General features: G+C 35.3%; 1 protein-coding gene across 2 annotated transcripts in view; it reads left to right on the top strand.

Annotated features, from left to right (window-relative positions):
* LOC144980904 (transcription factor Dp-1-like) overlaps positions 1–24,085 on the top strand; it is a 33,938-nt gene extending 9,853 nt beyond the window's left edge. The window contains exons 4-13 of one of the 2 annotated variants that reach the window (XR_013646982.1): positions 1,860–1,972; positions 2,280–2,386; positions 3,582–3,750; positions 4,399–4,542; positions 6,418–6,486; positions 7,112–7,260; positions 8,512–8,678; positions 10,075–10,156; positions 11,303–12,273; positions 23,499–24,085. Coding sequence is in view for 1 of the 2 variants with exons in the window: in XM_078928813.1 (XP_078784939.1) it covers positions 1,860–1,972; positions 2,280–2,386; positions 3,582–3,750; positions 4,399–4,542; positions 6,418–6,486; positions 7,112–7,260; positions 8,512–8,678; positions 10,075–10,156; positions 11,303–11,558 (1,256 nt within the window). In the remaining variant the exon portion in view is untranslated. Of the gene's footprint in view, positions 1–1,859; positions 1,973–2,279; positions 2,387–3,581; positions 3,751–4,398; positions 4,543–6,417; positions 6,487–7,111; positions 7,261–8,511; positions 8,679–10,074; positions 10,157–11,302; positions 14,874–23,498 lie in introns of those variants that run through there. The other variant, XM_078928813.1, reaches the window with a different exon arrangement.
* Positions 24,086–24,320: the final 235 nt, after the last annotated feature.

The following is a 24,320-nucleotide window of genomic DNA, read 5'->3' as shown; positions in this document are numbered from 1 at the left end:
GAAGTTGGAAAATTGAGTTTTGGTTAGTGCAATGCTTAGTAATTTTTGTTCAAGGAACAGTGATTTTTAGAAAAAACGATTGGACCTGCTACCTGTAATCCTACCTTTTGTAAATCATATGATTATAGTAGTTGTTTTATTGATGTGTTTTGTTAACATTAGACCTGTAAATTCTCAGTCAATTTGTCAAATTCAAACATTTAAAAAAAAGGAAAGAAAGAAATGAAGAAATAAAGAATTCACAAATCGTAGTCGAAATACCGTAAAGTAATTAGGAGTGTTCCACAGCGCTACGCATAGCTCATGGGGGCCGTTTATATTAATGATGAATATATTGCCAAGGCTGAGCAACGCTTTTTAGAATTGGCGTGTCTGAACACATCCCAGTGTATTTTCACAAAGCCTTCGTTAAATTATTGTTTCACTTTCCAAACCTGTCGTGATCCCAACAGTAGCCAATTTTAATTGAGCCGTCGAGCGATAAATTTCACTGTTTCATCTAAGCCAAAATTGACCACATTTACATCCGGGGGGGGGGGGGTAAAAAATGACAAAGTAAAATGCGAAAGCTGGCAGTGCGTTATGTAGACACCTTCAAATCGAAAGTTAGGATAGATTGCTACAAGCACATCTTGATTGCCTCACGTTGTAAACAAACTGGTTGACCGTTTCTTCACTGATTGAGTACCTAATTATAAGGAACAATGGTAAGTAGCCTAATTAATTCCCGCGCAAATTAGGACGTTTCCTGCCATTGTTTTGCTCAAGCGAGCTTGAGCTGTTTACTGTGGCGATTTACCATTCATTTCGATTCTTTGGATTTTTCCGCTACGGCTACACCTGCCGAAGTTTCTTCATTATGATGATAATTCACTTCTCCTACTTAATGATTCAGTCTGTCCCTGTCATTAACTGATTAAAAATCAAGTTTGCTCATTGCTACATTATTTTAATTAATGTTCTCACATTGCCTGAGCTGTTTGTGGATCGCAATTCAGACTTGTCGAGCATCGATAAAGATGTGTGGAATTAAATTCAATTGGTCATGGTACTAGAAGTTAAAGATGATAATGGTGATTATTTTTCTATGTCAGAAAAATTCCAAAATTTGTGAATTCTTTCTTTGATGAAATCATCTTTACTTATATGAATGACATGCTTATTTAGCATTCCTTTTACATCAAATCAATGGCAGTCATACTTCCAGTAAGTAATAACACCCACTATTTTAATGTATTGTATGTATCACTCTCCTCACCAATGATGCCCTTATTTAAAAAACACCCAAAAAACTTGACTTCAGTTTGTTGAAGAGTTTCAGACAATTTTTATAGAGCTCATTTACAGGTCTATAACATTTGAGTGTATTCTTGTGTCCATCAAGGTGGGGATTGTGTTTAGGTTGACACAGTCACTGAGTGATTACTCGGCATCAACTTATTTTATTTATTAGAAAAAACTAGTCTCCTTGTCCTACCTTGTCTTCGTTGCTTTTACGTGCATCTACATAGCGTCCAATTGCCCTGAAAAATCAGGACTGGCAATCTGGAGAGATAGATAAAAAGATTTTTTTAAAATTTGGACTGTTTATAGGTAAAGCATGTCCTGTATTATGATATTTTGACTATTAAATGAAAACAAGGAACAGACAAATAGAGAGTATAGTTCTAAAAAATCTAAATTATATTTAATTATAGTCCAAAAATACTGCCATTTAGAATCATTACAGCAGCGCGCAAATGGGCATCCTGTTTTAGCTCTTTGAGGAGTTGGCTGCTATGCATCTAATATTGATCTATAATTTGCTTTTGAAAACTCTTAAATATTTATGATTTGATTTCATGTTTTTTCGTGAACAGAAATCCAATTTGTAGCATTGCCTATTCAGCCATCTCCAAATAAAATGTCTCCTCTGAAATTGGATGGTCAACCCAATCTCTTACCAAAACCAACTATGACTACTGCACAACAGGTGAGTTTTAGCCCCGGTCATAATCGACATTTTTGGATGTGCATTATTGAGAGCATTATAATTATATCTCCTGTATCCATTCTTAAGTGATAATTCATGGAATTGAGAGTGAAAAATCATGCACGGTTAATACAAATATTTTTCTTTAGATTATTATTTCCTCCCTTTCTCCCCTTCTGCTCTTGAAAAAAATTTTTTCTCGTTTTTGTTCATTGTAGTGAATGATATCTGAAGAATACTTCCAGTTATGTATTGTTTTATTATTATTATTTATTTATTTATTTATTTATTGTCTCTTCTACACCAGATAATGGCATCTCCAGTACGACCACAAGTAATTCAGGTTGATGCCTCATCCCCTTGGTCTGCTCGTAAAAGAGTATCCGATTTCATGGATGCTGAATATTCAGATGGGTATGTTTGTGTCATTTTTGTTCTTGATTTTTTTTTTTTTTTTTTACAAAATGAGATTTGTTTAATGGCTGATTCAAGTATTATTGGCTCTTATAATTTGATTTTGGAAGGACAGAAGAAAAAAAAAGGTTAATTGTTCATTCATGCCTGTGTCTTACATGGGGTTTGGGGAATGGGCAATTCTGACTTTACCTCAAACAAATTCACATTTTTAAATGCAAAATTTTCGAGAAAAAATCAAAAAAGTTTTATTTTTGTTGTTGTTTTAACTTTTTATCTGTTATTTCATTTTTAAAAAATAGTGGATCTGTTAATATATTTTACAGCATTGCGCCTATTGCAGAGCTGTCAACTCTATGCCAAAAAGGCATATTTTTATGCTTTAAAAATCAAACTACACTTTTATTATGCTTTTTTTTTGTTTTTTGTTCTGCATTATGCCTTTTTGTGGTCATCAAGGTCGTGTGGGCGATTTAAGCAATTTTTTCTTCATCCGGAATCTTGTCTCACTGATAACGAAAGAAAGCTGCATGTTCATCATCCATCTCCAGCTATGTTTTCTGAAGTATAAACCAGAAGCTTTAATTGGGCAGAAGTAGCCTTTGCCAGATTATTTATGGAGAGGAATATTCCAATAGCGTCTTGTCTTAAAGAATTTTATTCCTAGTTAAAAAAAAAAAATAATGCAATATGTTGGGTGTCCAGCAAAATTTAACATTATAGCTTGTAGAGTTGTAATCGTGAAGTATAAGCATCATGTTTTTCGCCATGTTCCTTTTGTAATATGTTGTGTCGACCTTTCCATTTCATAAGACAGCCTTCTAATGGGGAGAAAGAACTGCCTTGCTTTGATGCCAGTTCAGTTGCCTTTTACTTGATAAGGTCTCCTGGCATTATTACCCATCTCTCTAGCTACACACAGAGAGAGACGCGCACACATATTAGAACAAAAATAAAGATAATGGAAATGGGTTTTTAAACAGAGAATAATTAGTTATATGAGCATCAACCATTGATTACTGAGGAGTATTTGGCTATCTAGATATTTTAATTTGCTAGTTTGTAAATTTGACTTTGAATTTTTGATGGACACCCTGAATATAGATTTTCTAAGGGTGGGTTTTAAAAAAAAAGCAAAAAAAAAACGGAGGCTAGTTTTATACATATGTCTGTATTTGCTGTCGTTTGCTTATAGGAAGCGTGGTAAAAAGGTTGACAAGTCTGGGAAAGGTCTTCGTCATTTCTCCATGAAAGTGTGTGAAAAGGTGCAGATGAAAGGTGTGACGTCGTACAATGAGGTGGCTGATGAGCTGGTGGCAGAATTCAGTGATCCTTCGAGCATGATGTCAGGAGAATCTGTCACGGTAAGATGTTATTTAATCTAATGACATAGACGCACTTATTATTGAATATGATGGAGGATAGAGGGGAGAAAAGATGTATTGTTATTTATTTCTGATGAAGACATGTGATCAAATAGAACTATGGCAATTTTATTATATTGCACATGTTTCATTGAAAAAGATCATACATTTTCTTTTTTTAGATTAAAAGATTTCACATGACAAAACTCATTTTATGGTTGCATATCATTATAGCTATGCACACAATTAGTTTGTCTTATCAAAGTAGCAAATTAGGGAGCAGGCACAGGTTAAAGATAAAGATCTGAACAAGTGTATATGAAACAGTGCCAAATAGTAAGAAAAATACAAACAGAACAAGCAAACTGGGGAGGCAGTCTGAGCTTTTGGGATATTTTTTTTCTTGTATTTTTATTTCTTGCTTTGTCTCGTACTGTTTTATACATATTTTTTCCAGATTTAAGTTTTCATTTCTTTAATGGAAGATATAATTTATTAAATAGATTTGACATTCAATGTGTTAATTACAAGACAAATATGATCCGATTTGCACCATTATGACGGCAAGCCTGTTCCTGTTACAGGGTCGTTTAGGTTATTCATCTAAAAATTTATTTCGATGTTTAATTATAATTTTTCTTTTCCCAGCCTTATGACCAGAAAAATATTCGTCGACGTGTTTATGATGCCTTGAATGTCCTAATGGCAATGAATATCATTTCAAAGGAAAAGAAGGAAATCCGTTGGATTGGTTTGCCTGTCAACTCAGCCCAGGAATGTCAACATTTAGAGGTAATTTAATGTCGTCTTTTTTATAAACAAGGATTTTAAAGAAAACTTGTATTCATTATTATAATTATGTAGCGCTTTATCCACCCTAGATTCTAAAAGCACCCTACAAGGGGTTCCGAGCAAGTAGCAATGCTAAATATGTTGAAAGAGTTGCAATGTCAGTTTTATATTTTCTTTTCAAGAAAGACAATGCTGTTAGTCACCATGTCTTCATTTTACTCCTGGAAAATTGTGAGTAAAGAGCTTTTTCCAAGGACTCAACATTATGGTTCCCCTAGCGGACTGAATTTTCACCTATTGGTCACAAAATTGTTATTGATAAATATTTATTGTCATATCTGATAAAACAGGTATAATGTTAGTTATATCTGATGAGACAACAATTCCTTGGATAATCTTCTGACTATAGACAGACCTAGCTGTATATATCAACATACTTTCTGATGCCTTTCGCTTCTTCAGGGGCATAGATGTCAATGACACTCTACCACCGGATACGATTTTGGGCTGCCATCTCCTTTTCCTTTCTGGGTGGGGTTCCTAACCTCCCATAGTGGGCAGGGAGGTACTTACTGTGTCTTCTATCCCCCTATATCTATTTTCCAACTTGCTTTCTGTCTATGTCAGCTAAGTACTTTGATATTGTGCTCTTGGAATCTACATCTGTTCGTTATTTGAACCAATTTCCCTTTTTTCTTACCTTTTCTTGGGTGCTTTAATTGTAATTCTAGAACATTTTACTATCCCATACTCTTCCTTGTTACTGGCGCTGATATGACCTTAATGTGTCACAAGCGCCGTAAAACCCTTAAAAACAAACAAACAAATCCTTTTCCTTTCATATTATCTCTTTCTTTTTGTTGCATCTCCAGCTGCACCTTAACCTTCCTCACCTTTGTTTCCTCTAATGGTGTGTCCAATCCAGCCCCACTTCCTACTTAGGATTTGCTGCTTGACTAGCAGAGCTGCCAACCTACTGTAAAAAATGCGGAATTGTACGCATTTTCAGTGATTGTACACTTGTACGCATTTCCAACCAGATTGTACCCATTATCAGTGTAGAGAGTCACTTCAGTTTTCTTTAGTTGTAATTCATATTATTACTAGCCTATTGAGAAACCTTGGTGACCAAGTATATATTTTTTGACCAATTATGATCTTCATGCTGGGAGGTAGAATTCTGAAAGGATTGGATTATAGTCTTGGGAACATCATTGAGCAATTGAGCTTGTGCAGTGTGACTTTATGTAAGTATACCTTCCTCTTACTTTCACAATCCGTCGATTTCAGGATTGTACCCATTTTAATGAAATCTCCCCCATTTTGAGGTCCCATTGTACACATTCTCTTCAGATGGGGTTGGCAGCTCTGGACTAGAGCTTATCCTGAATGTTTCCACAGTTTTTCATTCATTCGTTATCTTCTCTATTTTTAACAATGTCATTATGTTGTGCCATGCTTCACTGCATTGGCGATCAAGGCTCTCCACTCTTTCCTGCATTTTCTGCACTGTGTCGTTCTTCTCTATCCCTAGCCTTTCTGTCAAACCGTCCAAAATCTTTTGTCTCTACTGACGTGGTGCTCTTTTTCCTCACAACTTTCTTATCATGTTTTTCAACTCTTTCCTCCTCATATGTCCCATTAATTTTTGCCTTCCTCTAACAACATTCTGTGCTGATGTAAAACTTCCTTGTTTTTGTCCTAAAATCTCGTAATAAGATATTGCATCGTCTCTCTCTTCCTCTTCATCCACTCTGGTAATGGCTTAAATCTTTTTAGGGTATTTAGTAATGCATTTGGTCATTGTTATATTGTGTCAAAACACAGCAAACATTATAATAAAAAATAATAAATCCTTCATTTGCTCTATTTCAGGTTGAGAAACAGAAACGAATAGATAGAATTAAACACAAAACACATCAACTTCAAGAACTTATATTACAGGTAATAATAGTGTTTTAAAATTGTATTTCATAATAAGATGCAGTCAAGATTGGGTCAACTCATGCTTGAAGTCAACCTCTGACGACTGTTCCCATTTTTTCCCATCTTTATCTTTGTTACCCTCCTGCGAGAAGGATCATCACGTTGCCGTCGTACAAGTCACATTGTGCAAAGAGAGGGAGAGTAGTAGTATTACGATTTTGCAAGCAATGTCTGAGGGTGGTAATACCTAATGCACAATCCACTCGTCATAAAACAATCATATGCTACTTAAGATGTTGATGGTCATGTATGAATCATAGATTTTAAGATAGAATCCTGATACACGCGTAATATTTGAGTGGCTTTGTTGTTCATAAAACACGTAAGTATTGAACTGTAAACCTTTTGAAGTAATAATCTTGCACCAAATAATTGCGTCACAACCAGCAATAACAAGTGAATAGTGAGTTAGTTCACAGTTCACCAATGGGATTATCTGTTTCCTTTTGTACTGCTTAAGACAACTCTCTTTTCTCTGTCTTGAGGGGATAGTTGTTCTGTATTGTGATGTAATGTTTTTGGTCATTGTGGCCGCATTACCATACTGTTATTACTCTTTCTTTTTTTTCTTTTTTTTAAACAGCAAATAGCTTTTAAAAATTTGGTGCAGCGAAACCGTGATTTGGAAAAATCCCAGGGTACCCCAGCTGCCAACTCTGCCATCCAACTGCCTTTCATTATTGTCAACACCAGCAAGAAGACCGTCATAGACTGTAGTATTTCTAATGATAAGTAAGTATTGGTAGAAATGTTATTATCTACTTGTTAGTTCAGTCCAGATTGGTAAATTATGTAACATCCCCCCCTCTCTCTCTCTCTCTCTTTTTCTCTCTCTCTCTCTCTCTCTCTCTCTCTCTCTCTCTCTCTCTCTCTCTCTCTCTCTCTCTCTCTCTCTCTCTCTCTCTCTCTCTCTCTCTCTCTCTTAATATATATTTTTTTAACACTCCTTGATATAAGCCCTAAGATTTGGGTGTTCTGATTATGGCTATTCCTTACTGGAGACACCAACGTCTTATAATATAGGTCAGACGTGTTATCATTAAACAAGCTTATTTTTCTGCAAATCTTTAACAAGGTTGCAGACTTGCCAACCATCCTGATTGTCAGAGACAGCCTGGATTTCAATTTTTTGGGAAAGCAACTAAAAAAATATAATAAAAGATTTAAAAAAAAAAAATTGAATGTGATTTTTTTTTTCTACGATGTCGAATTAATAATATGATGAGGCTTATCAAGTTCAAGCAGTCGTATTGAGAAACAGGCGAACGTCACGCTGGTGATAGACATGGTGTTCGAGTATTGGTCATCAGTATTTGCCATTCAAGTACCCCGACCAACATAAGGAGGTCCTTCTAATCAAGTCTCTGGGGTGCACAAGGAGCAAACACAAGACTAGAACATCTTTCACGTCCAAATTGACCCCCCCCCCCCCCCCCCCCCCCCCCCAAACCAAATACCAATCCTCTTTGTTTACTGCCCTTTCAATATCAGACGTTTCCTCTAAATGATTCAACCACCACACAGCTCCCCTATTCCAATCACTCCCAAGGGACTCCTTCATCTCTTATTATTTATAGTGAATTGGCAAACCTACTTTAAGATCTTATATTTTGTATGCTAAAAGTGTTCTAAAATCTTACATTTTATCTTATATGGAGTGTGGTAGTCAATGTTAGGGACTCATTTTATTTTAAAATTTATTTAATTTGTGTATTGTGGGTAATCTAAGTCTTCTACACTTTCATTGAGATGATAGTGTTGGTTAACATGCTTCAAACTGTCGGTTGGCACGCTCACCGTCAAAGTGTTCCTGATCTGAATTATGGGAAAACTGTGGTTATTTTATGACGTTGTGCACTTAAATCTTTTGATTAAATATATATCTTTGGTTGGTTTGAAGTTTATCCTAATGTCAATTTATTTCCCTGCTAATGTTTAATTTATTTAGTTATTACTATTACTTTTTCTTTTTCTCAATTCCAGATATGAATATTTGTTTAAATTTGACAACACATTTGAGATCCATGATGACATAGAAGTCCTGAAGAGGATGGGCATGGCATTTGGATTGGAAAGGAGTCAGTGTACACCACAGGACCTGGCTCGGGCGTCCAAAATGGTCCCCAAATCCTTAGAACCCTATGTATTAGGTATGACAATTTTCAGTTTATTATTATTATTGTTGTTGTTGTTATTATTATTATTATTATTATTATTATTATTATTATTATTATTATTATTATTATTATTATTATTATTATTATTATTTAGATTTTCTCTACAAGATGGTGCAGCTTTTTATTTGATATAAATTTTATTTTTTGAGGGTCTTGCAGAGCTGCCAACCTACCGCAAAAAATGCGGAATTGTACGCATTTTCAGCGATTGTACACTTGTACGCATTTCGCCCAAGATTGTACCCATTTTCAGTGTACGTATATATAGCTCTTCATTGGATGTTGTGTTAAGCTGTAATTCATATTATTACTAGCCTATTGAGAAACCTTGGTGACCAAGTGGATATTCATATATTTTTTGACCAATTATGATCTTCATGCTGGGAGGTAGAATTCTGAAGGGATTGGGAACATCATTGTTGCTGCAATTGAGCTTATGCGGTGTGACTTTATGTAATTATACCTTCCTCTTACTTTCACAATGGTTAGTTTCCGTCGATTTCAGGATTTTACCCATTTTTATGAAATCTCCCCCATTTTGAGGTCCTATTGTACACATTCTCATCAGATGGGGTTGGCTGGGTGGGGTTCCGACCTCCCATAGTGGGCAGGGAGGTACTTTCTGTGTCTTCTGTCCCCCTGTAACTGTTTTTCAATTGCTTTCTGTCTTTGTCTTGGAATGAGATTACTTGGTTTTGTCCTAGCTGGGAGGGAAACAGTCAAATGCCTAGTTATTGTTTTGGGAGATATTTTTTTCCTTGTAAATCATCTCTCTGTTATGTATTATTACATTTGTTATTTTGAATTTATAATCTAAGCATTTGAGTGTATTCCTCTTTGTTGGATTTTGTGCTTATGTCCGAATGAGACTTATAGTTGGTCTCAAACTAAGTACTTTGATAGTGTGCTCTTGGAATATACATCTGATCCCTATTTGTTCCAAGTTCCCCTATGTATTACTTTTTCTTGGGTGCTTTATTTGTAATTCTAGAACTTTTTACTATCCCATTTTCTTCCTTTTTACTGGCGCTGATATAACCTAAATGTGTTGCAAGCGCCGTAAAACCCTTAAAAACAAAACAAACAAAACAGATGGGGTTGGCAGCTCTGGTCTCGATTCATTAGTGCAAAGTTTCATTGTTCTTTGCATAGTGATTTTGATTTTCAGTGTTCTTGGATCTTCCCTCTCACTCCTCAAATGTTTCTTTCATTCCCTTAAAAAAAATGTATTGTTTTTTAATTTGATTGTTTTTTTTTTTTAAAGAGTTGGGCCTTGATGGGTATTTCATTGTTGTATGCATACTGCTTTTCAGTGTCATCAACGTGCATATTTGCCGATGCCATTATTTTCTATCAACTTTGTTTGCAGAAATGGCCACTAATTCTACCCCAGTTCTGTCTAGTGGAGTTCGTCCTATTGATCCTGATTCAGCAGCAGCACAGCAAGCAAGGTTAGTTCATTTCCACATGATTTAAGGGATGTTTTCACATATGATGACTGCAGGCTTGCCAACTAGTGTTATCTCTCATTTTAACACGCTTTGAGGTCCAAAATATGTTAATATGGTAATGTTGATTATGGTATGCTGACTGTAAAAGTCGAGAGTCTGTAACAAAAAGATGACAAAACTGGAATAGTTGAAGGTCATTAATTTATCGTCCCCACGTAGATGAGAATCTGAGTAGAGACCGTGATTGTCATGGGAATTTCAGGATTTTCCTACACTCCACTAGCTTGATAAGTCTACATTATCACACTGGATGCTAAATTTGAACTTTGAATATTAGTTATTTTTCTTATTGGTTGGGGGATGGGGGTGGGGGTTAAGAGGTTTGTCTTATTTACCAATACTCGTGCTAGGTTCCAGGCTGGGTTTGACCAGGCAGCTTGCGAAGACAGATAGACAGTCTTGCACATAGTGGGTGATGTGGGGAGCATTTCTCATCAGTCTAGTTGTTGTAATATTTATATTTGAAATTCCCATTACTGGTATCAGTACCGAGAAATTCTTGCATGGCCTGCATTGCACAGTAATCTTGCATTTTCTTTGACTGTTATTTTACATCACAGTGGGATATCTCTGCATTTTCATTGGCTGTTGTGTTTTACTTTACTGCAAGATATTGTGACCGTATATAAATTTTCTTCTTTCTTTCTTTCTTTGTTAACATTTTTTATTTTTTTTATTTTTTATTTTTATAGAATTTTTTTGGGGGTATTTATCAATGATTTGCAACGTCAATATGACCGTCTTGTGGTAAAATTTATGTCGATAAGCAATCTTTATATACTAATGTTATATAGCGAGGGGGGGGGGGGGGGGGACTTTGATATCATATTGATATATTCACTCCGCACTGTATTTAACCTTGAACATTATTGTTACCAAAAAATGGAGGAAAGGGTGTTGTTTTTCTTTGTGCTAGGAAAGAAAACCTCTATGTGTAAAAATCCTGATTTTTTAAAAATTTTCTAATCCTGTTACTATCAGTTTGGGTTGACAGCTTTGAGATTATTCTTTAGTGCAATACCTGATTTGTCATTAAATTTTCTCATCTTCTATGACACTGACTTTTATCCTTGTCTCATTCTAAAGGTATAACCAGCAATCATCCTCATCATCATCATCGACTGGTCCTGGCACTGCCTCAGGCACCACCACCATCCCCTACCTCAGTGTTCTTGAAGGGGCAGCAGCAGCAGCCGACAGTGAAGTCCTCAGTTCTCTTTCTCGTCAGTCCAGCTCAAATTCTTTTGACCAGAATTCTCGCACAGCCACAGACACTCCTTCAGTCTACTCTGGTGATGAGGAGACCGATTCTAACAGATCAAGTCCTGTGGATATGGGATAAAGTTGTTTTGGTGAGAAACTGTTGGGTGGACAGTTATGACTAAATCTCTTTGTAGATTTAAGGTATTCTCTTTAAAATTACACGTTATATCCATAATGCATTTTTTTTTTGCATTAGATTTTCCAAATTAATTGGATGATCATGTCCATTGTAAGGAGAGTTTGATAGCTGTTGCTGTTTTCTCAGTGAAAATGGTCAGGTCTTAAAAGGCAGAGGGATAATAAACGTGACAGTTAATATGAAAGGTATGTGTGCCACTAGATGAAGAACTGAATGGAATTGATTGCCAAAGGATGAGAGAGTGTGTGTGTGAGTATGTGTGTGTCGATACATTTGTGTATCTGTATGTCAGCTCTTGTAAATAAAACCATTCTCACCACACAAAAATATTACATAGATTCATTCATAATAATACAACATTGATATTTCAAATCTCAATTATTTTTTTTAATCATAAGACTTACATCCATCCATTTGTAAATATGTTAATAGATTTTCACAAATGCATTCTTATCGAACTACAAAGTACTGCCTAATGTTATTTGCCGTTTTGTTGTTGAGAAATTATGAGATCATAATAAAATAAATTTGAAATTAAGAGAAAAATGTTGTCAATGGTCTCCTCATCAGTGTGTTCATGGTTGTGTGATTTATAACTGGGCTATACTTCTCTGTTTCCCATCATTGGTGAGCATTATTGTAATAGGATTGGGGGGTGGGTGGGGGAGAATAATTTTGAATGACCCTATTATTTGTTTGTTGCTTTAATTATTTTTTTGTTTGTTTTTTTTTTGGTATGAATGTGTTTGTTCCATGAATAAATGGTCGAAGATAAAAGCATAATATTGTCATGTTTACGATTTAGGAAATTTCTGTTTTGGTAATCGCAAGAGACTGGAGTTGCTTACTATTTGATACTTTCATTGTGTAATAGGTACTTATCTGCTACTGTTTGACCTGTGGCTGCCTTAATGGTAGATCCCTGCACCCAATATAAGGGCACTAAACTAAGTATACTGATTATGGGCTTGGTTGATGGTTGTGGTGATGATGATAAATTACATACTTTTTCATCTTTTTTGAAATAGTTAATCTCATTTATTTAAGTGAAATAATCTTTTTTCTCAGATGCTCAGATAGATAGAAAATCTGAATTTTGTCAAAATTTGTCAGCCCACAAGCAAAATAGGTAACAAAACAAATTGTAAGAAAATATCCTTATCTATCATTTATATCTGGCCGAGTGATTGCACTGTGACCCGGAAGGTCCCGGGTTCGAGCCCCACTTCAGGCACTCTCTTTTTTCCTTGAGCAAGATCATTATCCCCCAGTATGCTCACAACATGGGTGATTCCTATAGGCATCAGACATCTTGTTTGATGAATTATCTTTACTCCTACGTGGAATGCCAAGGGGATGATATCTTATGTCGTGGCGAAAGGAGCGTAATTTAATTTAATTTTTATATCTTTGTACCTGTGGTTATGTTTCAATTAAGCAATGCTGATGGTTCGCATTGAATTCGTGATTTTGGAGCCACGAGGAGGCATTTACTCTTTTAAAAATGACATTTCTCCCAATCTAATGTACTGGCAGTGAAAGACATGATGTGTTGCAGAACCAAGAGATGCATGCATTTTTCCACTTTCTAGAAGTCATTTAGAGTATCAATAATAGTTTATCATCTCGATTGCTCTAAAGGTGGGGGTAAGTGCAGTAACAATGGGGCTTAACGTCAATTGTTAAAAGTTTTTCACTTTTTGTCACTGTCAGCTCTGATTAAGAATCATAGAAATTTGTGTATTCTAACTATGTGTGTGTATGTTTAGAACCATCTTAATATAAAACTTATTTTGGTACATATTTGTACAATATAGATTTGGATAATGATGTTGCAAAAGAATTCTTTGGGCCTCTCCCGCTTTCTCTTCCTACCTGCTGTCCAGTACATGGCTGTTTTTGGGAAGTGACCCCTTTTACATTCTGGCCACAAGACTCAGCCAACGCCATCCTCTTTTTATTTGGCTTTCAATGCTAGTGCAGGCAACTTCTTTAATAAATCGACTGTTTTTCAAAATATGTTCTCCAATAAAGCTTATACATTTTTATCGGATATTCATGGTTAAAGTTTAAGATTCAATTTTAGCATCAGGTTCTTTCAGATGTACAATGAAACACCTTTATTGTGATAACCTGTTAGGGGTATGATATATTTTGACTATGATGGGTTTGTGTGGAGAAACAGTTAAGTGTATGGTATCTTTTGACTACCATGGTGGGACTGGTGGGGTTTCTGCAGACCTGCTGACATTACATCAATTTTAAAGCATTTTAAAATGGCAATTCATAGAAGCAGGTAGTAATTATGGACTTTGCTGCATGATATATAGACTTGACTCCTCCTCTTCCCCCCCCCCCCCCCCCCCCCCCCCCCACCCCTCCTCTTTAAATTAGGAATTTTTACACAAAAATAATTTACAAACTAAAAAGTTTTTTGTTTGTGGCAAGTCTGGTTATATGTTTATTTGGATAAGCCATGAACGAATTTACATTTATATCATAAATTTGTTATAGTTTGTTCTTATTGTTAACTTGATGACAAACAAGAGGTGGATTATAACTGCACTATGTTGAGGCCGTGAGTCATTTATATTAATTGATTTAGTCTTCCAGTTGAGTGTTGTGGGGCCATGCTATGAATTTTCTGTAATTTTTGCGGGATTTGTTTGGTTTTTTTAAATGCACATTTTTTAATTTCCTGAAATCAGTCTTAAATGGTGGGGTTGGAGACTGCGGTCATTCTTGCTGTGTCTTCAATCCCCCACATCTGTTTTCCCTTTCCATATTGCTTTCTGTCTTTGTTCTGAATTGAGATTGTCAGTTATGGAACTATAATAGTTTTACACTAGACAAGAGGATGGAATACTCTTTGATCTACTTCTGTTCTCTGTTTGAACTAGCCCCCTCTGTCTTTATTCTTGTATGTGAAAAAAACTCACCTCCTTGGATAATTTGTGTACTGTTGAATACATGGAATTTTATTTAAAAACTCAGTTTGTGAACCATGTTGAATTTCAGCTTTCAAAAAGAAAATATCTTTAATATGTCAAACTTCCCCTTGTATGATGCGTGCTGCCCTCTTTCCCATTTCTAAAATGTCCTAAATGCGTGACATAACTTATAATTAAAGTTATATCTTGCATGTTGCAGACACACCTCAGTAAACAATATTTGTAAGGACTCGAGCTTGATTTTTAAAGTGCAGGGTTGTTGATTTTTCATAAAATTACTGGTTTTTAAAAAAAAAAATAAAAACAGTTGAAGCCATGTCTATAGATCCCATCTCTATCTCTCTTTTAGCCTACCATTTACACAACATCTCTCTCTCTCTCTCTCTCTCTCTCTGTCTCTCTCTCTCTCTCTCTCTCTCTCTCTCTCTCTCTCTCTCTCTCTCTCTCTCTCTCTCTCTCTCTCTCTCTCTCTCTCATACACACACACATGTACCTATATATATTTCTCTCCATTTTCAAATGATTCTTGCTCATTCCAGCTGTGATGTATTATGAAATGAATGTGCAGTGATTTCTTTGCACCAATTTGATCATAGTAACATTGTATCGTAGATGGATATATTTGTTCATCTGTCCGTGTACCAATGCAAAAGTTCGTTAACATTTTTCATGGTTGATGCGATGACTTTGAAAGTGAACAAGCTTTCTACCTTACCTGTTCGGTTTTTTTTCTTTTCTTTTTTTAAATTAGCAATAACACAGGGTTGGCAGTCCATGCTAATTTAGTTTAGTTTTTTACTTTCCAAGATAATGGTTCAGAAAGTAAGACCTTTGAACGAGAAAAAATAATGCATTTGTTATTGTTCTAAATCATGGCTTACTCTACTCAGGCCTGACCAACGTGCGGCAGTAGACAAAATGTGGAGGCGATAACAGGTTTATCTTAACAGTTGGGTTTTTAATGGTAAACAATGCAGATATCTAATCAAATCATTAATATACTCATTTAGGCACTGTATGAGTACTATAAGCCATTTAAAAAGCCAGAAATATTATTTTTGAGAAAAAAATAATAAAAAGAATTTGAATACAAGATTTACCTCTATGATAGCTTTAAAATCTTTTGTTTTGGCTCCTTGTCAGATGGCATGTTGGACAACTTGCAGTAATTGTTAAGCAATATGTTGCTCAATATGTTACAGTGGTGCTCTTTAATTTGAAAATCAAACATTTCCGAAATTTTATACAAAGTATTACTTAATGAATTTCGACACACGTTGTTTGCAATAGACTGAAAAATAATGTAGGAAAAAATTGTCCACTGACAGGTTAAATCATTTGCCTTCTTCAAACCCCCTCTGTCTAAATTTGATGTATAAGATCCAAACTTATTAAAATAGGTAAATAAAACGTCCTCCTCTTCACCTGCGTGATCCTTACGTGTGACATAACCAGCAATGTATACTAAACTTTGTTTTACTTCATCTTTGACGGAAGATTCTAGATCTGGCAAATTGTCAACAATTTCACAAACTTCTTCTGACCACACAAATCCACATTTGTCACAAGAATGACCTGACTCAGAAGAAAGCTCGTCAATATCAAAACGTAGACGAAGTAGTAATTTAGTTTGAAAGATATTAACTTTTTCAAGAATTTGCTGGACATTAATGAAATAAGTACCACCACTGCCTTGTCTCAATTTACCAAAAGCTTTTTCTATGGGATCAGTTGTAAATTTTCCAAGAAGAACATATTCAGAAGACTCCAATAAATACTTTGTTAGTTCAATAATTCCTTTACATGTATGTTGAATGGCTAAAGAAGTATCACGAGTAAATTTTTTCTCTCTTTTACCCTGTTGGCTTTGTAATTGAGAAGCAAAATCAGAAAAATCCTTAAGTATTTTTAATCCTAAATCTTTATCAGTAGAAATGGCTGCGCGTAATGGATCTTTGAATCGTTTGTCTTCAAAGCGTGATTTTACATTCATAATTTTCCAAAATTCAATTACCTTAGATATAAAATTTACTGTTCCGTCCACATTTTCATCTTGCATTCCAGGGTGTTCTATTAATGCTACCTTAGTCTCCTCACAGAAAACATTCAGACAGGTTTGAACTTTTTGTCTCTCAATAGGTTTGGGATTAGCAGACTGATAATTTAATTTTGACATCTTCACTAGACTTTCATCTTCCATTTGCTGTAGTTTCTGTATGTGTTCCCATTTAGCTGTAAATTCATCTCCATTATCCTCAAAAACAAGTTGTCCAGTTTTTTCTGTGAGCCAGTTATTTCTTATGTTTTTAACTATATGTACAAAATCGTATAATAAAAATATATTGTCGGTTGTCTTCCAAGGAGATTCTAAAGAAAATAATTTGAAAAACGATTGATTGATTCTATTATTATCACAAATGATAGATACTACAGTTCCACCTGCTTTTTTTATATTATTCAATAGCTCCTTTGTTTGATCAAACATAAATTGTGAGTCCAGGTTACGCACAGGCAGCATTTTAATTAAATATGATGGACCACCAAAAGGTGAAACTAACATAAACCCTAAAACTGTTGTTGCAAGTTCTTCTGGCTTATTAACAGATTTTCCGAACAGTTTTCCTCCATGATATGTTAGGAGAGGTTTAACATAGACTTCATCTATCAATAAAATATTTTTTTTGCTGTTCCTCTAAGGAAGAAAAGACACTTGTTAAAAAAGTTAAATCGCTGGTATTGTTTACTTTAGATGATATTCTGTTTAGGGTGGTTTGGCTTGGTAAACCAAAATCCTCACGAAGACGATTATATAAAGATCGGGAAATAGCTAAATATTCAAAAGCTCGTACTATGATATCAGGTGAATATTTCACATTTTTTACTGCAACTGTATTCAAAGTTGAACATTGTTCTAACAAAACAGACTTTTTGTGATTCAGTTCCAAAGAATTAAGATAATCTAAAGAAGCCTCAAGTTGTGACCATCATGCAACTTTTGTAATCCTGTTTCTTGAAAGCGGTGTTATTGATGTTTTTACTCCTGCGTGATATCCATCGAAGCTTTGATCAGGGTTGATTTTTAACATAAACCTTGGAATGCCAGAAGAATGCAAGTAATCTGTTGATTGTATGAATCAACAATTGTTGCTTACAAAAGAATTAATCTCGCAAGGAAATTGTCGACCAGCTATAGAAGAGCACAAAGTATCAAAGTCTACAACATCTTGTTTAATAAATTCATTCAATTCATCTGGTTAATGACAACGTATCGCTGAGCTTGACTTTGTAGTTGTTCTAGGAAGTGGTGGTGGTGTTGGTACTAAACTTCTTGGAATGTTATCAAAAATAGAAGGAGGGTCTTTTGGTCTTAATCTTCCTTTGACTGAAATTGTTTCAAACCCTTCAGGAAAATGTTTGATGCAAACAACAGTGTTTGATGTGTTTGGGATATTGTCACGGGGTATTGCTTTCATCCACCTTTCACGTTCTTCTAAATTTTTAGGAAGTCTATAAACAGTAATTTTATCAGTTGATTTATAATTTGAATGGCAACCCGTAACACAACATTTTCTCCCCATGTTTAGTCTAGACCTGTATTATAATTATGGGACCTAATGCAGACGAAGACAACTTATATTCTAAGAAGTCTCTTTACTTTCACTTTGAGTCAGTCAGAGAAGAGTAAGCGAACAGAGTTAGACTAGACTAGCAATCTTGATTATAAAGTTAATTCAATTTAAAAAGCAGGTAAAATAATAAACAAATAGTTATACTTGCATACGATATGAGGAAAAGTAATCCAAAGTGAAATAATACAAATTAGACACAACAGTAATTTGAAATTGACACCGAAAGGAGGCTGCCATTTTGTTTGCGGCAGTAAACATGCTGTTCTCTTTTCCTCCTCCGATAAGACTTATACAGGAAAAAACAATAATAAATTTAAAGTATTTATCTAATATTAATTCTAGTACATTTCGCAATTGAAAAAACACAATATAATGATTGTGGTGTTAAATATAATTTTCCCTCTTTCTTTAAAACCTAATCCAAGTTTAGGGCTGTTACTTTTTACTCCCTCCTTTAATTGGTTGGCATTCTCGCCTCCACATTTTTAACTGCCTGCATAATCGGGAGGCCTGAGTAGAGTAAGCCATGTTCTAAATTCCTTTCATCTTTGACGTGTTTGTCCATGTCAGTAACTTTTTTTTACCTCCTGCCAGTGACCTTGCAATGACGAATGTGTGCCTTCCTATATACGACTATACCATGCGCTGGCATATCACCTTTTTACTCATTTTGGTCAGAAATCATTTGCTACGTATAGGTTTTGAAATAGAATTGACCCTCAACTAGCGGGTGGTTGGATGGGAGCATCACCCTTGAATCATATACCTATGATGTTCGCATGGGTGTACGATCCGATAGTGATGTCGTTTCTTCTTCTCTTTACTAGCCTATCCTGCTTCTTTGGTTTGTGATTGTATTTTTGACAGGGGATATTTTTTTTCCTGTAAATCCTCTGCCTGTTTGTTCTTGGTTATTTATAATTTAGCTTATGATATCTTTAGGTTATGATTTTGATTGACATTTGTACTATTTTTGTTAGATTGCTTGTTTTTTTGTTTCAGCGGTCTCTCATATAACCTCAATTGTGTTGGAAGAGACCTAAAGCAACAAACAAAAAAAAAAAATCACCCTTGAATCATATACCTATGATGTTCGCATGGGTGTACGATCCGATAGTGATGTCGTTTCTTCTTCTCTTTACTAGCCTATCCTGATTCTTTGGTTTGTGATTGTATTTTTGACAGGGGATATTTTTTTTTCTGTAAATCTTCTGCCTGTTTGATCTTGGTTATTTATAATTTAGCTTATGATATCTTTAGGTTATGATTTTGATTTACATTTGTACTATTTTTGTTAGATTGCTTGTTTTTTTGTTTCAGCGGTCTCTCATATAACCTCAATTGTGTTGGAAGAGACCTAAAACAACAAACAAACAGACCCTCAACTACTGAGTGGGGTTCCTGACCTCCCATAGTGGGCAGCAGGGAGGCACTTATTGTTTTCTTCTATTCCCCCTATATCTGTTTTCCAGATTGCTTTCTGCTTGTCTTGGAATGAGATTACTTAGTTTTGTCCTGACCTTGGCTGGAAGGGAAACAGAGCTGCAAACACCCATCAACCTCAAATTATCAAAATTTCTAGAGTTTTGTAGGTCTTCTTAATTGCTGCTATGTAATTTAGACCTTCGGATCAGAAGGTCCTGGGTTCAAGATTCGTGCAGCGCATAGTTGAGTCCCTGGAAAGGGCTCTTTACTCACATTCTCTCATCCTACTCAGGTGTAAAATGAGTACCTGGCTTAACTGCGTTGTCTCATTCCGAAAAAAATTATATCACCTAACAGGCATCATGTCCCGTCCTACATGTTAAGTGTTGCCTGTGGCTAGGGATCCCTTGAAAAGCGCTTTCTGGGTGGGGTTCCTGACCTCCCATAGTGGGCAGGGGGGTACATACTGTCTTCTATCCCCTTATATCTGTTTTCCAACATGCTTTCTGTCTTTGTCTTGGAATGAGATTACTTGGTTTTGTCCTGGACCTGGTCGGAGTCCTGGCTGGGAGGGAAACAGTCAAATGCATAGTTATTTTTTTGGGAGATGATATTTTTTTCCCTTGTAAATCATCTCTCTGTTATGTATTATTATATTTGTTATTTTCAATGTAGAATGTAAGCATTTGAGTGTATTCCTCTTTGTTGGATTTTGTGCTTGTGTCCGGATGAGACTTATAGGTGATCTCAAACTAAGTACATTGGTGGTATGCTCTTGGAATCTACATCTGATCCCTATTTGTTCCCAGTTCCCCTATGTGTTACTTTTTCTTGGGTGCTTTAATTGTAATTCTAGAACTTTTTACTATCCTATTTTCTTCCTTTTTACTGGCACTGATATAACCTAAAATGTGTTGCAATGTTGCAAGCGCCGTAAAACCCTTAAAAACAAACAAAAACAAAAGCGCTTTGTTGAGCACGTTTAGTGGATATTGCACTATATAAAAAGAAGTTCAATTTTTAAATTTGATCTATGAAGTAAGAGTTATCTGGCCAAAATTGTAAAGGTGTTTTGTTATTGTACTGTCATGAACACTGACAATGTGATCAGTTGATAGGTAATGATAATGATGAGGGATCATCAACCAAGTGTGATATTATGGGAGTTACGATCCCTTGCATTTAGAGTTTCGAACCCCCGAGTGGGAGCATTTTGAACACAAGAGTATAAGAATACCAACCAATGTTATTTCTGTTGAATTGGTTTGGTTTCGTGGTTTCGTCTTTTTTGGTTACCCGCTATGTTTTGGTCAAAATATAGGCCTAATGATCTGAACTTAAGAATAGGAGTTTAGTGAGATCAAGATGTCATTACGCGTCAAAATCTTGTTGTTAAGTAAAAGTGGTTGTGTGCGGATTTGAACATTTCTTGAATGTTTACTATGTTTTAACATAGAACAGATGGGATTTCCAATAAGGTATTGCTACATTTACGGTTCTTCCTGTATTTTTAGTCATAAATACTGACTGAAAAGTATGTTTTATGTCATACTGTTAGTTTGTTTTTGTTTTGTTTTTTCTTTCTTTCCTTTTATTGATTATGCCCTGCAACTCCCATGTTTCATCATGTTTTGGCGGGTGGTTGGATGGGAGCATCACCCTTGAATCATATACCTATGATGTTCGCATGGGTGTACGATCCGATAGTGATGTCGTTTCTTCTTCTCTTTACTAGCCTATCCTGCTTCTTTGGTTTGTGATTGTATTTTTGACAGGGGATATTTTTTTTCCTGTAAATCCTCTGCCTGTTTGTTCTTGGTTATTTATAATTTAGCTTATGATATCTTTAGGTTATGATTTTGATTGACATTTGTACTATTTTTGTTAGATTGCTTGTTTTTTTGTTTCAGCGGTCTCTCATATAACCTCAATTGTGTTGGAAGAGACCTAAAGCAACAAACAAACAAAAAAAAATTTCATCATGTTTCCTAAATAATTATTATAGAAATGTAAGGGTTCTTGATCAATGCTGATGGTTTTCCTCTGATCCGTGGAAATATGTGATTTTGGTGATAGAAGAGAAAGAGAGAGAGAGAGAGAGATGTTCTTTTAAAGAATTACATTTCCATGGCATTGAAAGATTTGATGTGTGGTGGAACAAATTGGTGCAGTTTCTAACTGCACAAATGTTAGCTAGAGTATCAACGATAGTTTATCGTCTCCATTGCTCTAAAAATGGAGGTTAATGCAGTAAAATGTGTCTTAAAGGCATTATTCAAAATGTTCCTCCTTTTTCAATTTTTGTCACTATCGTCACTGATGGATAAAGATAATATGTTTTCATATGTGCCCACGAATGTTTGTGCGTTTCTTTGTGTTTTTTTTACTCAATTAGTTAATAGCTCGGTGCACAAATCAGCAGGTCTGATTGATAGCCGAATGCAATAGGGTTCAACAGTCGTGAAGTCACTTCCCTTGTAATGACGCATAGTAACTTAGTAACTGGTTCTAAACTATCGAAACAATGACAGACGCCATTATGAAATACTTCTCCGACGAGCACAAAAGTGTATCCAGAGGAGAAAAACATTATAAATCTGATCATTTCTTTACTTTTTTTTATACATTCTGATCACATGACATGTGTAAAAGTTCTAGCCAGCATGAAGAATAAAAAGTACTGATTTCTTTGCTTAGAACCAAGCTGCTCATTGTGGGCGGACGTGACATCAGACTATTGTATCCAATTATGGGCATGATTTTACATTGTTGTAATGGAGGGTATTTCGCATTGGTTTGCGAGTAATTCCATTATAACAATGAGGCCATAACAATTTGGGTTATCAGACCTGGAAATAAGTACACGCTGGTCGGTTTGGTGAGTTGTTTGTTTTTCAAGTGCCTTCCCAAAATTCATCATCATTCTCAAATATCCCATCCCAGTTATTTGTTGTTTTCAGTTGAAATGAACATTTTTAAAAAAAAGAAGAAACATACTAATAATGTTTGATGTAATTGTGAAGTATATTGGTGTCTTATTTCTGTTATATTACATGAAGCGTCCTTTTTTTCTGGGTTGTATTATATAGCGCTTTGAGCATGTTTAGTGAATATAAAAAAGAAAGGCTCAAGCTCAAGATATAGGGAAAAGATTTAAAGTAGAAGGTTACAAGGAACTTTTTTTTTTTTTTACTGAAAGTTGTTGGCCTAATTTGTTAGTAAGCATATGGCCATTATAAGAAAGGAGAGAAGCAATTTAGTGCTATTTTCACAACCATTCACTACAACTGTCTTGACTTAATAAAGAGATTATGTTGTGCAATTGTGCAACCAAAAAAGGCACGCATTGAACATCTTGTAATGTAAAAATCTATGTGTAGAGTAGAGACACATTGGCCAAAGCTGAACTCACATTAGTATTATTGTGTGCCACCAGGAGGCGATCTGCTGCCTTCATTGACGAGAAACTTCATTTTGGTCATTTTAGTCAACGATTAACAGAAAATAGTGGGAGGATAAAGAGATTTGAAAGAATTTAATTTGGTCTAGCCGTTTCAGGTACGACGATTACTTATTTTCAGGTCTGATAACCCAAATTGTTATGGGGGCTCATTGTCGTTATAATGGAAATGCTTTTAACCAACATGAAGCCCATAATTGCGTTTGGTTATCAAACCTTCAAATAAGTGCAAGTAGGCTGAGTAAAAGTTATGTTTTTTCAGTATTGATAATGATATTGTATTGGTTCAGGCAACCTCATTCACAAAAACTTTTATTTCTTAGATTAAAAGACTTTTTTTTGGGTGTGTGAAATTGGAAATTGGGGTTAACTGTAATTTATCTGCCTGTGGCATAAAGTAAAAGTTAAATAGCAGGATGGGGGGGGGGGGGGGGAGCAATGACTAAACAAAGATGTTGTGCGGCTGTTTTGTGATAGATGGGGTCTCTGTTTTTATTTTTAAATGTAAGAAGTAAATAAAAATGTCCTGTCAGGAAAGAATGAGCGTTTGAGTATCAGTTTGTAGCCTTCGTAAGATTATTGCCTGACAATGTCCAAAAAATGGCCAAACCAGCAAAAGAAAGCAAATCGTATGTTGTATTCAATAGTTCATCTAATGGGATCATTTTTTATCCTTGAGCACTACTAATGACAACCCACTAGAATGGTGCACTTACCTAAAAATGGTGTCAAACTGCCAGTCCGAGTGTCAGGCTTTAAGTTCCCATAGGCTACGGTCAGCTTTGGTATGCTTGGGTGCTTGTGTATGTGTGTGTGTGTTAATCATTGTTAAAAATAACATTCTTGAGCATAATGCTGAAAGATGTTATTGTCTAACTCTAATGTATGCAAATTATATGAGAGATGGACTTATAATATTTTGATCATAATGAAATGAAATGTAACATTTTCCCCCAATTTTATTCATTTATTTTAGAATAAAACCATAATATTCACCTTTTACTTATATTAGTTTTCTCTTGTGTTTTGTGAAGACACTCGTCTGGTGGAGAAATTTTAGTCGCTTTGGGCTGGTGCATTTTACATCTGTCGACATCCTTGCTGTCTCTTCCCTTTTATCGTTTTGTCCTTTCCATGAGGCGTTGTGTCCTTGTTCCACATTGGACCATTTAATGTCGTCTCACCATTGCTCTGCATGGAGATTTTTGCCGATATGGAAACAGTCGAGGGAACTTAT

This window comes from Berghia stephanieae, chromosome 10 (genome assembly GCF_034508935.2).
Source record: "Berghia stephanieae isolate SIO BIC M18660-M18661 chromosome 10, UCSD_Bste_1.3, whole genome shotgun sequence".
NCBI classification, from domain to species: Eukaryota; Metazoa; Mollusca; class Gastropoda; order Nudibranchia; family Aeolidiidae; genus Berghia; species Berghia stephanieae.
The sequence above is the reverse complement of the archived record's forward strand: the minus strand, read 5'-3'. Positions and strand labels throughout refer to the sequence as shown.